General features: G+C 43.6%; 1 protein-coding gene across 1 annotated transcript in view; it reads left to right on the forward strand.

Moving 5' to 3' along the window:
* Positions 1-12,484, forward strand: part of LOC125481461 (putative mediator of RNA polymerase II transcription subunit 26) — a 14,446-nt gene extending 1,962 nt beyond the window's left edge. The window contains exons 2-3 of the mRNA XM_048593036.1: positions 5,212-5,383; positions 12,372-12,484. Coding sequence (XP_048448993.1) covers positions 5,212-5,383; positions 12,372-12,421 — 222 coding nt within the window. The 3' untranslated portion in view covers positions 12,422-12,484. The remainder of the gene's footprint in view (positions 1-5,211; positions 5,384-12,371) is intronic.
* The last annotated feature ends 1,496 nt before the right edge of the window (positions 12,485-13,980 follow it).

The following is a 13,980-nucleotide window of genomic DNA, read 5'->3' on the forward strand; positions in this document are numbered from 1 at the left end:
GTTCATCCAGCCCTGCAGCCTGATATCAGTGGTGGGTAAGTTATTGGAGGGGATTCTGAGAGACAGGATTTACATGTATTTGGAAAGGCAGGGACTGATTAGGGATGGTCAGCAAAGCTTTGTGCATGGGAAGTCATGTCTCAAATTTGAGTTTTTCGAAGAGCTGACCAAGAAGATAGGTGAAGGCAAAGCAGCAGATATTGTCTACATTGACTTTAGCAAGATCTTCAAGGTTCCACATGGTGGACTGGATAGTAAAGTTAGATCACATGGGATCCAGGGAGACTGAACCAATAGATACAAAATTGGCTTAATGGTAGGTGACAGAGGGTGGTGGTAGAGGGTAGTTGTTCAAACTGGATGCCCATGACCAGCGGTGTGCCGCAAGGATTGGTGCTGGGTCCACTGTCGCTCATCATTATATAATGGATGAGAATATAGGTAACATGGTTAGTAAGTTTGTGGATGACACCAAAATTGGTGGTGTAGTGGACAGTGAAGAAAGCTGTGTAAGATTACAACCGAATCTTGATCAACTGGACCCGTGGGCTGAAGAATAACAGATGGTGTTCAATTTAGATAAATGTGAGGTGCTGCATTTTTGTAAGACAAACCAGGGCAGCACTTACACAGTTAATGTTAGGGACCTGGTGAGTGTTGTCGAACAGAAAGACCTTCAAATGCAGGTTTAAGGGCAAGAGGGGAAAGATATAAGGGGGACCTGAGGGGCAACTTTTTCACACAGAGGGTGGTGCATGTATGGAATGAGCTGCCAGAGGAAGAGGTAGAGGTGGGTACAATTACAACATTTAAAAGGCATCTGGATGGGTATATGAATCTGAGATAACAAGGTGTAGAGCTGGATGAACACAGCAGGCCAAGCAGTTCCTGCTCCTCCGATGCTGCTTGGCCTGCTGTGCGCATCCAGCTCTACGCCTTGTTATCCCAGATTCTGCAGTTCCTACTATCTCTGGTATATGAATAAAGAGGGGTTTAAAGGGATGTGAACCAAATGCTGGCAAATGGGATTAGTTCCATTCGGGAAACCTGATCGGCCCAACTCCTCTGTGCCGAAGAGCTTTTTTCCATGCTGTATGACTTTGATTATGACCAAAAGTAGGGTCCATTGATAGAAGATGGTCATTGATAAAATACGGAGTTCAGAAGAGAGATTTTGCCCAGAGTGATGGAATTTCTTTTACTTTATTCATTTGTGGGATGTGGGTGTTGCTGTTTGGGCCAGCGTTTCTTGCCCATCCCTAGTTGCCCTTGAGAAGGTGGTGGTAATGATTGGCACAACTGAATGGCTGGCTTGCTAGGCCATTTCAGACAGCAATTGAGTCAACCACATTTGCTGTGGGTCTGGAGTCACATATAGGCCAGACCAGGTAAGAGTGGCAGTTTTCCTTCCCTGAAGGACATTAGTGACCAGATGGGCTTTTCTGACAATTGCCAATGGTTTTCATTGTCATCAATGGATTCCAAATTCTAATTCAAGTTCCATCATCTGTGGCGGGTTTCGAACCTGAGTTCACTGTGTCCCACAGAGTACCCAAGGTGAATCATGTGGACACGTTTCAAGGGGAAACTGGATAAACATGAAGGAGAAGGAGGAATTCATTGCCACAGAGAGCTGTAGAGGCCAAGTCATTGAGTGACTTTAAGACAGGTTATTTAATGTTAGGGGAGTCAACAGTTACACGGAGAAGGCAGGAGAATCTGGTTTAGGAACCTATCTGCTATGTTGAGCAGACTTGATGGGCTGAATGACCTAATTCTGCTCCTATATCTTATGGCCTTACAGAGAAAGAAATAGTAGATGGTAAGTAGGTGGGAAGAAATTAGTTGAGAAAAGACTTGAGTGGAGGGCAAATATCAGTATGGACCCACTGAGCCAAATGGCCTGTGTCTGTGTACAATGAGAATTGATAGACTTTTGCTGTAAAGGCTTCACCATTCAGATTGATCTTCCTAGACCCAGAGCAAGGCAGAGCAATTAACAGCAATCAACTGTAGCACACTTAAACAAACATAAAAGCTGCAGATGCTGGAAACCTGAAACAAAGGCAGAAATTCAGCAGATCCAGCAGCATTTATGGAAAGAAAGTAGAGTGCTCCAGTGACCCTTCTTGAGAACACTGGAACTCTTGCCTGATGAGCACCTCTCTCTTCCAAAGACTACAGCCGTCTGCTGTAAATCTACAGTCATTCTTTGCCGAGGTAATTAATTCAACGACAAACTTTCCTGGGATTGTGGATCTTTGGAACATCAGCTGATGTATCTTGCTTCTGAAGTACATTTTGTTGTTGTCTCTCCATGAGCAAACTATGGCATGGGTGACTTTCGCTTGAGTATGAAGGAACCTTTTAACCGAGTGTTATGGTTTGATCCATCTGGTGGCAGCTCTCAGTATTACCTCATGATTAAATGCTTTTGTGTTTCTGTAGTGACTCCTTTTGTAACTAAAATTTCACAAATGAAAGCTAACGTCTAAAATATGACCCACGAAGTCAGGGAGCAGTCTCTCAACAATTTATCAAGTGAATTATAGTTTAGATTTAGATGAATATTTAGTGGCTTATTTTGACGAGAGACACTACATTTCACTCTCATTAGCTCAGTGACTGGAAAGTTTTTTTTTGAAGTTGGCACAATAGAGTGTTTTTTGCTCCACAGTGAACTTTTTTAGGTAATATTTTTCTAATATTCTCTAAAGGTTCATTTTAATTTGGTGGAGATTTGTTGACCTCATTGGTCTTTGCATGAGCTATCCTGTGATTGCAGCAAGCAACAAACTGCCTCATCGCTGAACGTCTGTCACTTTATAACTGGGAGGATTCTGCTGTCTTGCCCTCACCGAGACCACCACCCACGTTGGTGAATAAACTATTGATACTGTAAAAATAAATACTCTGCAAAGCTGCTTTTTATTTTTGCACATTTTGTGCTGATGAGGTTGAAGTTTATTTAGTTTGGGAAGTGAACCATATGGAACGAAAGTCAGGCAGGTTTCAGAACAAGAGACAATCTTCAGCCTCTAACAACTTTGTCTCCGTATGGCGACTGAGGAGCCCCTCCCCAAGTTTGATCCAGCTTTCACCGTTTTGAATATCCGAGGGAGAAGACTGAGTTTGAGGTGCTGCTGTTTTGTCCCGAGTATGTGTAGATCACTGCTCTAATTGGCATCGTAATAAAGAGTTTAACTCTGGTTGAAAAATGTTTCTGGAACTGAAGTGATTAGGGATTTTCCAGTTGAGTGTTTATGATTTATCTTTGAATGAACACCATATGTGTAACATTTAGATTACACCTTGCTGTTGAAATGTCACTGTTGTTTATTTGTCTGAGAATATTGTTTCTTGCCCTGGAGAAGGTGGTGGTGAGCTGCCGCCTTGAACCAATGCAGTCCATGTGCTGTAGGGAGACCCACAACACCGTAAGGGAGGGAATCCCAGCATTTTGACAGAGCAATAATGAGGAACGGTGACTGTAGTTTCAAGTCAGGATGGTGTGTGTCTGGGAAGTGATCTTAAATCTTTTGTTCTTCTATGGTGGAGGTCACAGATTTGGAAGAAGCTGATGAAGGAGCCTTGGCAAATTGTTGCAGTGCATCTTGTAGGTGGCACACCCTGCTATTGTGCTTCAGTTGTTGGAATGAATGTTTAAGGTGGTAAATGCATTGTGAGATATGTTGTTCTGGATGGTGTCAAGCTTCTCGAGTGTTGTTGGAGCTGCACTTATTCTGTAAGCTTCAATCATAAGCTTCAGATACTTCAACCGCAAGATCCTTCTTGTAGACCTCCTCTGGACCCCCTCCAATACTAGCACATCCTTCCTTAGGTAAAGCCCAAAACTCTCAATATTCCAAATGTATCTCACCAGAGCCTCATACAGCCTCAGCAGTACATCTCTGGGGAATGGGGAGTATTCCCTTACGCTCCTGACTTGCACCTTGTAGGAGGTGGACTTTGGGGAATCAGGATGTGAGTTACTTGCTGCGGCATTCCTAGCCTCTGAACTGCTCCCGGATCCAGAATCTCTGGTTTTTGGTGACCCCAGGAAGTTAATGCAAGTACAGTCGTTTTGTTACTGATATTCCAGAGACCTGGAATAGCATCTTGTACAACAATGATCTTGAATTATCTAGTTTCATTGTTGGAAACTCCAATGCAATTATTAGGTTAGTTACAATAGGTTTGATCATCTTTAGTACAAATTTAAATTCACCGCATGATTTTGTGGAAAGAATGGATTTGCAACAAATGAAATATTTTCTTCAACTACAGCAGTCTTTATTTGTTCTGCCATTAGTCCATAAGATACAGGAGCAGAATTAGGCTATTCAGCCCATCGAATCTGCAATGCCGTTCAATTGTGGCTGACCTGTTTCTCAACTTTATTCTTCTGCCGTCTCCCCATAACCTTCGATCCCCATGCTAATCAAGAACCTATCCATCTGTCTTAAATACACTCAATGACTTGGCCTATGTATCCCTCTGCAATAATGAGTTCCACGGATTCACCAAGCTTTGGCTGAAGAAATTCCTCCTCATCTCAGTCCTAGTGTCTCCTACTAGTGTAAAGATCTTCTCAGCATCCACAATATCCAGGAGTCTCCGTATTCTGCAAGTTTCAATCATAAGCTTCAGTCACTTCAACCCCAAGATTGTTCTTGTAAACCTCCCCAGACCCCCTCCAAGACCAGCCCATCCTACCTTAGGTACGGCACCCAAAACTGCGCTCAATAATCCAAATGTGGTCTGACCAGAGCCTTATACAGCCTCAGCAGCATGTTCCTGCTCTTGTATTCTAACCCTTTTGAAATTAATGCCAACATTGCATTTGCCTTCCTAATTGCCAATTGAAGCTGCATTTCCTTTTGTTCTTCAGATTTCCGAAACCTTTCCCCATTTAGAAAATAGTCTGTGCCTCTATTTTTTTCCAAACAAAATTTACAACCTCACACTTTCCCACACTGTAATCCATCTGCCACTTCTTTGCCTACTCTCCGAGACTGTCCAAGCCTTTCTGCAGCCTCACTGTTTCCTTAATGCTACCTGCCCCTCCACCTATCTGTGTGTCATTCCCCTAAAATCTTCCGGATGTGACCGATTTTTAGCTGAGTTGAACTGCTTTAGGCACAGCTGCTTTGTTTCTGCTGCTAGCCAGTGAGAATAGAGATTGATTGCTGCTAATGTGCTGTGTTGTAGATCCAGCAGTGCCAGAGGAGCAGCCAGGACATTGGCAGGAGAGAGAAGCTGGACACAGCCGTTGAGAAAGGGCCCTCGGAGAAAGCTACAGCTCAGACAGCCCCTCAGACCTCCACATGCTTAGCAACGTCCGATCAGAAGAAAACTGAATCCACCAAGTCAATAACACAAGGTGAGAGATTGTGGGCAGATTCCTTCTCTTGAGTACATGAATTCTCAGGATTTATGAAGGATGTTTCTGGGAAGTGCATGATTATGCAAAAGAAGAGACGTAATTGGATTCTGTGATTAAAATCCAGTGAGACTTTGTGTTTGCTATAATTATTGCAAGATGATTTTTATGGGATTGTTTGCATGGGCTGGAGAAGAAGTGCAGTCTTTCCTTAATGAATTTGTCCAGTGTAGCACTGAGTTCTCAGATTAGAAACTGCAGCTTTCATTTCTGGCCTGATTCTGACCAGATTCTGACCATTCTAACTGGCCGTTATTGGAGGGGAGCCATTGGTGCAGTGGTAATCTCACTGGACTAGTAATACAGAACCCCAGTCTCGTACTCGGGAGATCTGAGTTCAATTCTCACCCTGGCAGATGCTGAAATTTGAATTCAATTAAAAAGCTAGTCTAATTGCAACCGCTGATATTAAAACCCATCTGATTCACTGTTGTCCTTTTAGGGAAGGAAAGCTGCCATCCTTACCTGGTCTGGCCTACATGTGACTCCAGACCCACAGCAATGTGGTTGACTCTTAACAATCTGTTTGGGTAATTAGGGATGGTCAGTAAATGCTGGACTATCCAATGATGTCTGCACCCCAAGAAAGGAATTAGAACAAAAACTAGGAAAGGAACAAAGTCAGCCCAGGCTTGTGATGCAGATTGGTGTGCAGTGATCCCAGCTGATGTATGAATATTGGGGCAGTGAGAGGATTATTTGTGGACATGCCTTACATACTAGCATTGCTCATCTACGCTGTCACTGTTATAGCCCCTTGGACACAGTGTTGCCCCACAGTAAAATGCATGAGAGATTTTTAAGCATCCTGTAGGGGGTTGAAGTTCCAATAATTGGATCTTTCCCACCCAGACAGGTCTCTGCTTCTTTCTTATTAGCCCCTGTCCTTGTCCTTATCTGAAGGTATAGACTTGTCTGGCCACAGCTCCACAGATGTTGAAGCTTTGGCTGATTTGGTGACCAAATAGTGACAGTGGAGCAAACCCCAGGCTGACTTTGGTCAGATATTTTATACAACACTTTCTGAAAGAACTCACATGGCCTTTGGAGGTAGACCCTTGGCTGAGCTTCCAACCAGACCCAGATCCACCGTGAGCCTCTCCATCAGGGTCACATACCTCAGCCACCATCCCCCTCCCCGCCCTCCTCTCTCAGGTCTGGTAAATGTCACGCAGACCCGGGGTTGAAAAAACACCTCCTGGGTGGCTCAGTGTACCAGGCTCGGCCTTTACATGGAAAAATATCAGGCCAGAACCACTATTGTTTACATCAAACACTATTCATTTTACAGTTTGAAATACAAACTGAGAGCTGGAGAAACTCAGCGGGTCTGGCAGAGAGAAACAGTTAAGAGCTCAGTGACAACTCCTTAGAACTAAAGAGGGAGGGGGGCAAAGTGATGGGTTTTACTGTGGAAAAAGATGAGGAGGAGCCAGTGGGACAGAAAGAAAGTTCGGGGAAGGCTAAAGGGACATTAGAGATCCCATAGGCAGTGTAGGCAAAGACAAATTGAGTTATAATATCTATTGAGAAATAAAGATCAAGAGGAGGTGTTAATAGCAGAATGTAGGTCAGCTCAGCTTCAAGTGAAAGCATGAAAACCAGACACTGGCAGGGGAGAAGCACTGTAACAGAACAGAGGTCAGTAAAGGTGTTGAATTCACTGTGGAGTCCTGAAAAGGGTCTAAGTGGAAAAATGAGATGCAGTCCCTGCAGCTTGCATTAGGCTTTGCTGGAACACTGCAGCAGGCTGAGTACAGAAATGTTAATCTGAGAGGAGGCTGGTTTATTGAAATAGGGGAGATTGGACATTTTTGGTGGAGTCGTATTTTTGTCAGTAATTTATACAAGTAACTATTTGGTATTCGATTAGATTTTATTGTCATGTACCTGAGTACAGTGAAAAGTGTAGAGAGTCCACTCCTCTCCGGCACCATCTTGGAATACAACAGTTAGAATTAAAAACAAGAGCCACAATTAAAGAAACGGAAACAAAAGGTGAAGAAAATGTCCACATCACCCTCTGGATGAGTCTCGAGCTGGGCTCACCAACGCTGCCTACACATTGTTGGAGTATCGGAGAGAATCGATACGTGTGGAAAACACACTCTCCCTCTTCCTGAGATTGTTGTTACTATTTGTTAAATTCAGGAAATCTGGGAATGTTACAATCCCCGAGCAGTAGGGATAATCTGCACACACTGTTGCTGGTTAGGCTGGTGTGTCCATTCCTGCTCCCCAATGAAGCTAAGGAAGAGACACTGAATGGTTGAAGTTGCCTCCACAGGAGAGCGAGCATATGGAACAATAGCCAGCTGCACTGACTCAGGCCTCTGCCTCCCGGGGGAAGCCACGCTCGGCCGGCTGCTCTTAGAAAAAATCTCTTTGTACAGCACGTGGTCTCTTGTTTGTTACACAGGAACTGTCAGCACTGTCGTCGAGAATTAATATTCAGATATAGACAGGAAGCTTCACTAATTCATAACATTCCTGATGAGTTGTGTGCAGGGCAGTGTAAGAGAGGGGGCTAATTGTGTGTGTGTGTGTGTGTGTGTGTGTGTGTGTGTGTGTTGGAGTCACTCGTCGTCCTTCTGTGATCGTTTAAAGCCGTTGCCCTTGATGGCAGCATGGGATGCTTCTGTTGGTCTACAGGACAAGCTGAGACTTAAATGTGTTCATTGGCATCGTGTGGCACCAGTTCACATCTCTCAACCCCTCTCCCACTGCCCTTCATCCCCGCCCCCCCCCTTCGTTGTCCTGTGTATGAACAGTCTCCTCTACTCCTCCTGCGGTAATGGAGCCTGAGTTGATATTCTCAGAAGCTCCACAACATCAGATATGATCAAATGGTGGAACAGACTCAATGGGCTGAATAGCCTAATTCTGCTCTTATGTTTTATGGTCTTACCCAGAGCCATGCCACATGCAGCAATGGAATAAGATTGTTCTCTCCAGTGAGAATATTCTGCAGTCTGTAGAGGTTAGTCAGGTGCCAGTGAGAATTTGGTGGTTCAACTCAGTCGGGATCAGATGTAAATAGCAGGTTATCCAAGAATTGCCTGCACATGGGAACTTTTTTGAAATCTACCCCACTCTCTGCTTCCTGAGGTTCTGATAATTGCCTGTGGGTGATATATTTGCAGTTTGTTGGAAGGAAGTAGAAAGCATAGATTTCTCTGGTAATAACATCAGCTTTCTAACTGCTCCATTAGGCAACAAAGCTTTTAGAAAATGTAATTAAAAAGATTAGATCATGAAAAATGCTGTGAAAGCCTAAGAAACAAGAAGCTTGCATTGCTTCATCAACTAGTCTTTTCAGTAACAACTACACATACAGTACATTTACAGCATTGCTGTAGTTTAATGACTGAACCATCCAGTAACTAAGTTCCGTTCTTAAAAAGGTCATAGCAGACTCAAAACATTAACTGTCCTGTCTCCACAGAGGCTTCCTGACCTGCTGGGTTTCTCCAGCACTCTGTTTTCATTCACTTACCCTGTTGGTTTTGATTAGTGTCTTTGATTCAGTTGGGCAGTAACAGTACACATGTGTGATGTGCACATTGTTTCCACAAGAACACCAGAAATAGGAACAGAGCAGACGATTCAGCCCATTGATCCCATTCCACTATTCAACAGGATCATGGCTGATCATCTGCCTGATCTGTACTTTCCCACTCCCCATTTCCCCTGATATTCTGAAAGATCTATCTGTTTTTGTCACTGTTTCAACATCTGCAGCTGTTTCAGATAGAAAATTCCAAAGGATATGTTGGCTTTCATCTCCCAGCATTCTGTAGATTCCAGAACAAGGCAGCAAACATTCAATCAAGATGAGAGGGAGAGAAAATTGAGAATCTAGATCTGTAAGCCCAATGTCAGTTTTGGAGAAAATACTAGAATCTATTAATATAAGATACTAAAAGGGGCTGATGAAGTAGACATAGAAAGGATGTGTTCTATTGTGAGACAATCTAGAATGAGAGGTTGTAGTTTTTGGATAAGGTGTAGCAGATTTCAAACAGATGTGGAGGAGTTATTTTTCTCCAAAGGGTAGTGTATCTGTGGAATTCACTCCCCCAGAGTGCAGTGGATGCTGGGACATTGGGTAAATTTGAGGAGGAGATAGATGAATTTTTTTAATTAGCAATGGGTTGAAAGATTATGGAGAGCGGGGAGGAAAGGGCAGTTGAGGCTGAGATGAGATCAGCCATGATTGTATCAAATGGTGGAGTAGATTCGAGGGGCTGAATGGCCTCCTGCTCCTAGTTCTTGCGTTCCAGTAAAAATGTGGTGGCAGCGGTCTTTTTAAGAAAAAAATCAGAATATGTTTTGGAAGAGTTAACGCAAAGTTCTGAAAGGGAAAGCATGTCAGCAAATGACGTGGCTTCTGGCTTCATTGCAACCTTGTTCCAAACATGAAAACAATGAGCTGAGCTGGAGGTGAGGTGAGAGCAACTGCCGTTGATGTCAAGGCAACATTTAACAGTGTGGCATCAAAGACCGAATGTAAACAGTGAGGGAGAGGTTACAGTAAGAGCTAGCTGGCCAGAAATATAAAAACAAATGCTAAGAGTTTCTCCAAGTATTTAAAAAGGAAAAGAGCAAGTAAAGTAAAGGCGTGGATTGTGGCTCAGTGGATAGCACTGCTGCCTTACAGCGCCAGGGACCCGGGTTCAATTCTACCTTCGGGCAACTGTCTGTGTGGAGTTTGGACATTCTCCCCGTGTCTGTGTGGGTTTCCTCCGGGTGCTCCAGTTTCCTCCCACAGTCCAAAGATGTGCAGGTTAGGGTGGATTGGCCACGCTAAATTGCCCATAGTACCCAGGGATGTGCAGGCTATATGGATTAAACGTGGGAAATGCAGGTTACGGGGGTGGTGGGTGAGTCTGGCTGGGATGCTCTTCAGAGGGTCGGTGTGGACTCGATGGGCTGAAAGGCCTGCTTCCACACTATAGGGAGTCTATGAATGTTGGAACACTGGAGAATAAATCTGAGGAATTACTGGAAATTGAAGAAGTGGCAGATTAACTGATCACATATTTTGTCCACCTTCACTGCAGAGGATTCAAATAATATAATGTCCCAGGCATAATTGTGAATCAAGAGGTGTGGAGAATGGTGGGGATGAACTAGAAATGATTACAATGATCAGGGAAGAGGACTGAGGAAACTAATGGAACAAAAAGCTGAGAAGTCTCCAGATCCTGGTGGATTTCGCTCTAGGGTGTTAAAAGAAGTGGCTGCTCAGATAATAGATGCATTGGTTTCAATTTTCCAAAATTTCCTAAATCCTGGAACAGTCCCATCTTATTGGAAAATAGCAAATGTGACTTCGAGATTAGGAAGAAAGAAAGCAGGAAACTACAGGCCACTTAGCATAACGTCGGGGAAAATGCTAGAATTTTTTTTAAGGAGAAGATGCAAGGGCACAGAAAACTGGGTACAACCAGGCAGCGTCAACATGGTTTTGTGAAAGGGAAATCATGTTTGACAAATTTATTGGAGGTCCTTGAAGTTTATAAACAATATGCATAAAGGGGAATATGTAGATGGGTCCTTAGATTTTCAGGAGGCATTTGACAAAGTTCTACATCAAAGGATTCTACACAAAGTGAAAACCCATGGTGTAGAGGTAAGCATAGATTTAGGTTTGATTAGGTAACTGGATACAGAGGAGAGCAATATCTGTAATTTTCTGGTTGGCAAGATGTAACAGGTGGAGTGCTGCAGGATCCATATTGACACTTCTGTCGTTTCCACTCTATATTATTGACTTGGATAAAGGGGCTGAAGGTATGGTGGCTAAATTTGCTGATGACAGAAAAAATAGGCAAGAGAGTGATTGTGAAGTGCACATAAGGAAGCTACAAAGAGATAAAGACCAGCTAAGTGACTGGGCAAAAAATAAAATTAAGGAGAAACAAGAAAATATGAACTTTGGTAGGATGAGCAGAAAAACAAGAGGTGTCGAGGGGTAAAGGTTAAATTCAATCTTTTGGACATGGTCATCGTGTATTGCGAATGTTACTGGCCACTTGTCAATCCAAGCCTGGATATTGTCCAGATCTTGCTGCATTTGGACATGGACTCCTTCAATTTCTGAGGAGTTATGAATGGTGCTGAACATTCCCACTTCTGACCTTATATGTAGGGAAGATCATTAATGAGCAGCTGAAGATGGTGGCACCAGTGGCACTACCCTGAGGAACTCCTGCAGAGATATCCTGAAGCTGAGATGACTGACCACTAATGACCACAATCATCTTCCTACTTTCTAGGTATGACCCCAACCAGTTGGGAGCTTTCCCTGATTCATATTGACTTCCACTTTGGACCCTTGTATATGAGCTAAGAGCAGGAGTAAACTATTCAGCCCCTCAAGGCTGTTCTGCCATTCAGTATGATCATGGCTCCTCCTAGTTTCTCCTGCCAATGTACAGACCCTCCGAGGTCCAAACGCAGCAGCAAAAACTTCTGGAATTGGAAGTCGGTGGGTCTTTGCGCTGATCAGTGTGCAAGGGCCATCCAAGTAGCTCCCTAGTTCATCACCTCTAGTTTATGACCCTCAAGTCCATCACTCTAGGGAAGAGAGACACAAAGACTTTCAACCCTCAGAAAAATAATTTCCTCATTTCAGTCTTAAATATTGTCACTACAAGAGCAGGTCAGAAGATAGGAATACTGCAGTGAGTAGCTCACCACCCGAGCCCCCATCCCGAAGCCTTCCCAATATCTATGAAGCACGAGTCACAACGATCACCTTTATTTTGCAGGCAAAATTCTCAGATTGGACTCCAGATGTAAACATTTGTTTAAAATTGACCTAATTGAGCAACCAACAGTGAGTTTAGTTTTCTTGTTGGACAGCGTGACATTCACGAAAGTCTTATTTTTTAATAGCTCCACGTTTTCCTTATTTGGACAGCTACTCTAAATCTAAGTATACTGAGTGTGATGGATTACTTGCCTGGATGAGTGCAGCTCTGACGACGCTCAAGAAGTTTGACACCATCCAGGACACAGCAGCCCACTTGATTGGCACCACATCCACAACCATTCACTCTCTCTCCACCATCAACGCTCAGAAGCAGCAGTGTGTAATATCTACAAGATGCACTGAAGAAATTTGCCAAAAATCCTTAGACAGTACCTTCTAAACCCACAACCACTTCCATCTAGAAGGTCAAGGGCAACAGGCACATGGAACTCCGCCACTTGCAAGTTCCCCTCCAAGCCGCTTACCATCCTGATTTGGAAATATTTACGAGAGTAAAGAAGTCTTACTGCAATTACATGGGACATCAGTGAGGCCAAATCTGGAGTATTAGTTTTGGTCTCCTTGCCTCGGGAAGGATGGACTGGCCTTGGAGGAGATCAACAAAGGTTGGCTTGCCTGATTTTTGGAATGGTTGTGTGGAGAGTTTGTGTGTATGTGTATGGTTGTGTGTATTCCCTAGAGTACAGCATAGAGGAATAAGAAGTGATTTAATTGCAACATATAAAATTCCTAAGAGATTTGACAGGCTAGATTCTGAAAATGATTTCCCATGACTGGGGAATCTAGAACCCAGGGTCAGAGTCTCAAAATGACGAATCATCCATTTAGGGCTGAGATGAAGATGAATCTTTTCAACGAAAAGATTGTGAATCTTTGGAGTTCTCGACCCCAGATTATCGTGAAGGTCTGGTCATTGAGCATATTCAAAACCGAGATTAATAGATAGTGAGGGAATTCAATGGGGCTGTGGAATTGAAGTAGAACATCAGCTATGATCTTATTGAATGGCAGAGCAACCTATTCAATGGCCTATTCCTGCTCCCATCTCTTGCTTTCTCCAGCAAGGTCCCTACAAAACCATGTACTGTAGGAAACATAGAAAATAGGTGCATGGGTAGGCCATTTGGCACTTTTGAGCCTGCATTCAATATGATCATGGTTGATCATGCAATCTCAGTATTCCATTCTCGCTTTCTCTGCATATACCTCTTGATCCCTTTAGCTGCAAGGGCCACATCCAGCTCCCTCTTGAAAATATCTGATGATCTGGTCCCAACGGTTTCCTGTGGAAGAGAATTCCACAGGGTCACAACTCTGAGTGAAGAAATTCTTCCTTCTCTCAGTCCTGAATGGCTTACCCCTTATTCTTAGACTGTGATCCCTAGTTCCGGACTTCCCCAACATCGGGAACATTCTTCCCGCATCTAGCCTGTCTAGTCTCACCAGGATTTTGTTTCTATGAAACTTCTACCACCCCCACCCCCCAATTCTTCTAAACAACAGCGAGTACAAGCCCAGTCATTCCAGTCTTTCCTCGTACGTCAGTCCTGCCATCTTGGGAATCAGTCTGGTGAACCTTCGCTGGACTCCTTTAGTAGCAAGAATGTCTTTCCTCAAGTTGGTGAAGAAGACTTATAGGATGCTTGCCTTCATTAGCCAGGGCATAGAATATAGGTGCAAGTAAGTCTTTTTACAACTTTACCAAACACTGGTTAGGCCACAGATGGAATACTATATGTAGTTCTGGTCTCTGCAC

Source organism: Rhincodon typus, unplaced genomic scaffold (assembly GCF_021869965.1).
Source record: "Rhincodon typus isolate 14 unplaced genomic scaffold, sRhiTyp1.1 hic_rhity00002248, whole genome shotgun sequence".
NCBI classification, from domain to species: Eukaryota; Metazoa; Chordata; class Chondrichthyes; order Orectolobiformes; family Rhincodontidae; genus Rhincodon; species Rhincodon typus.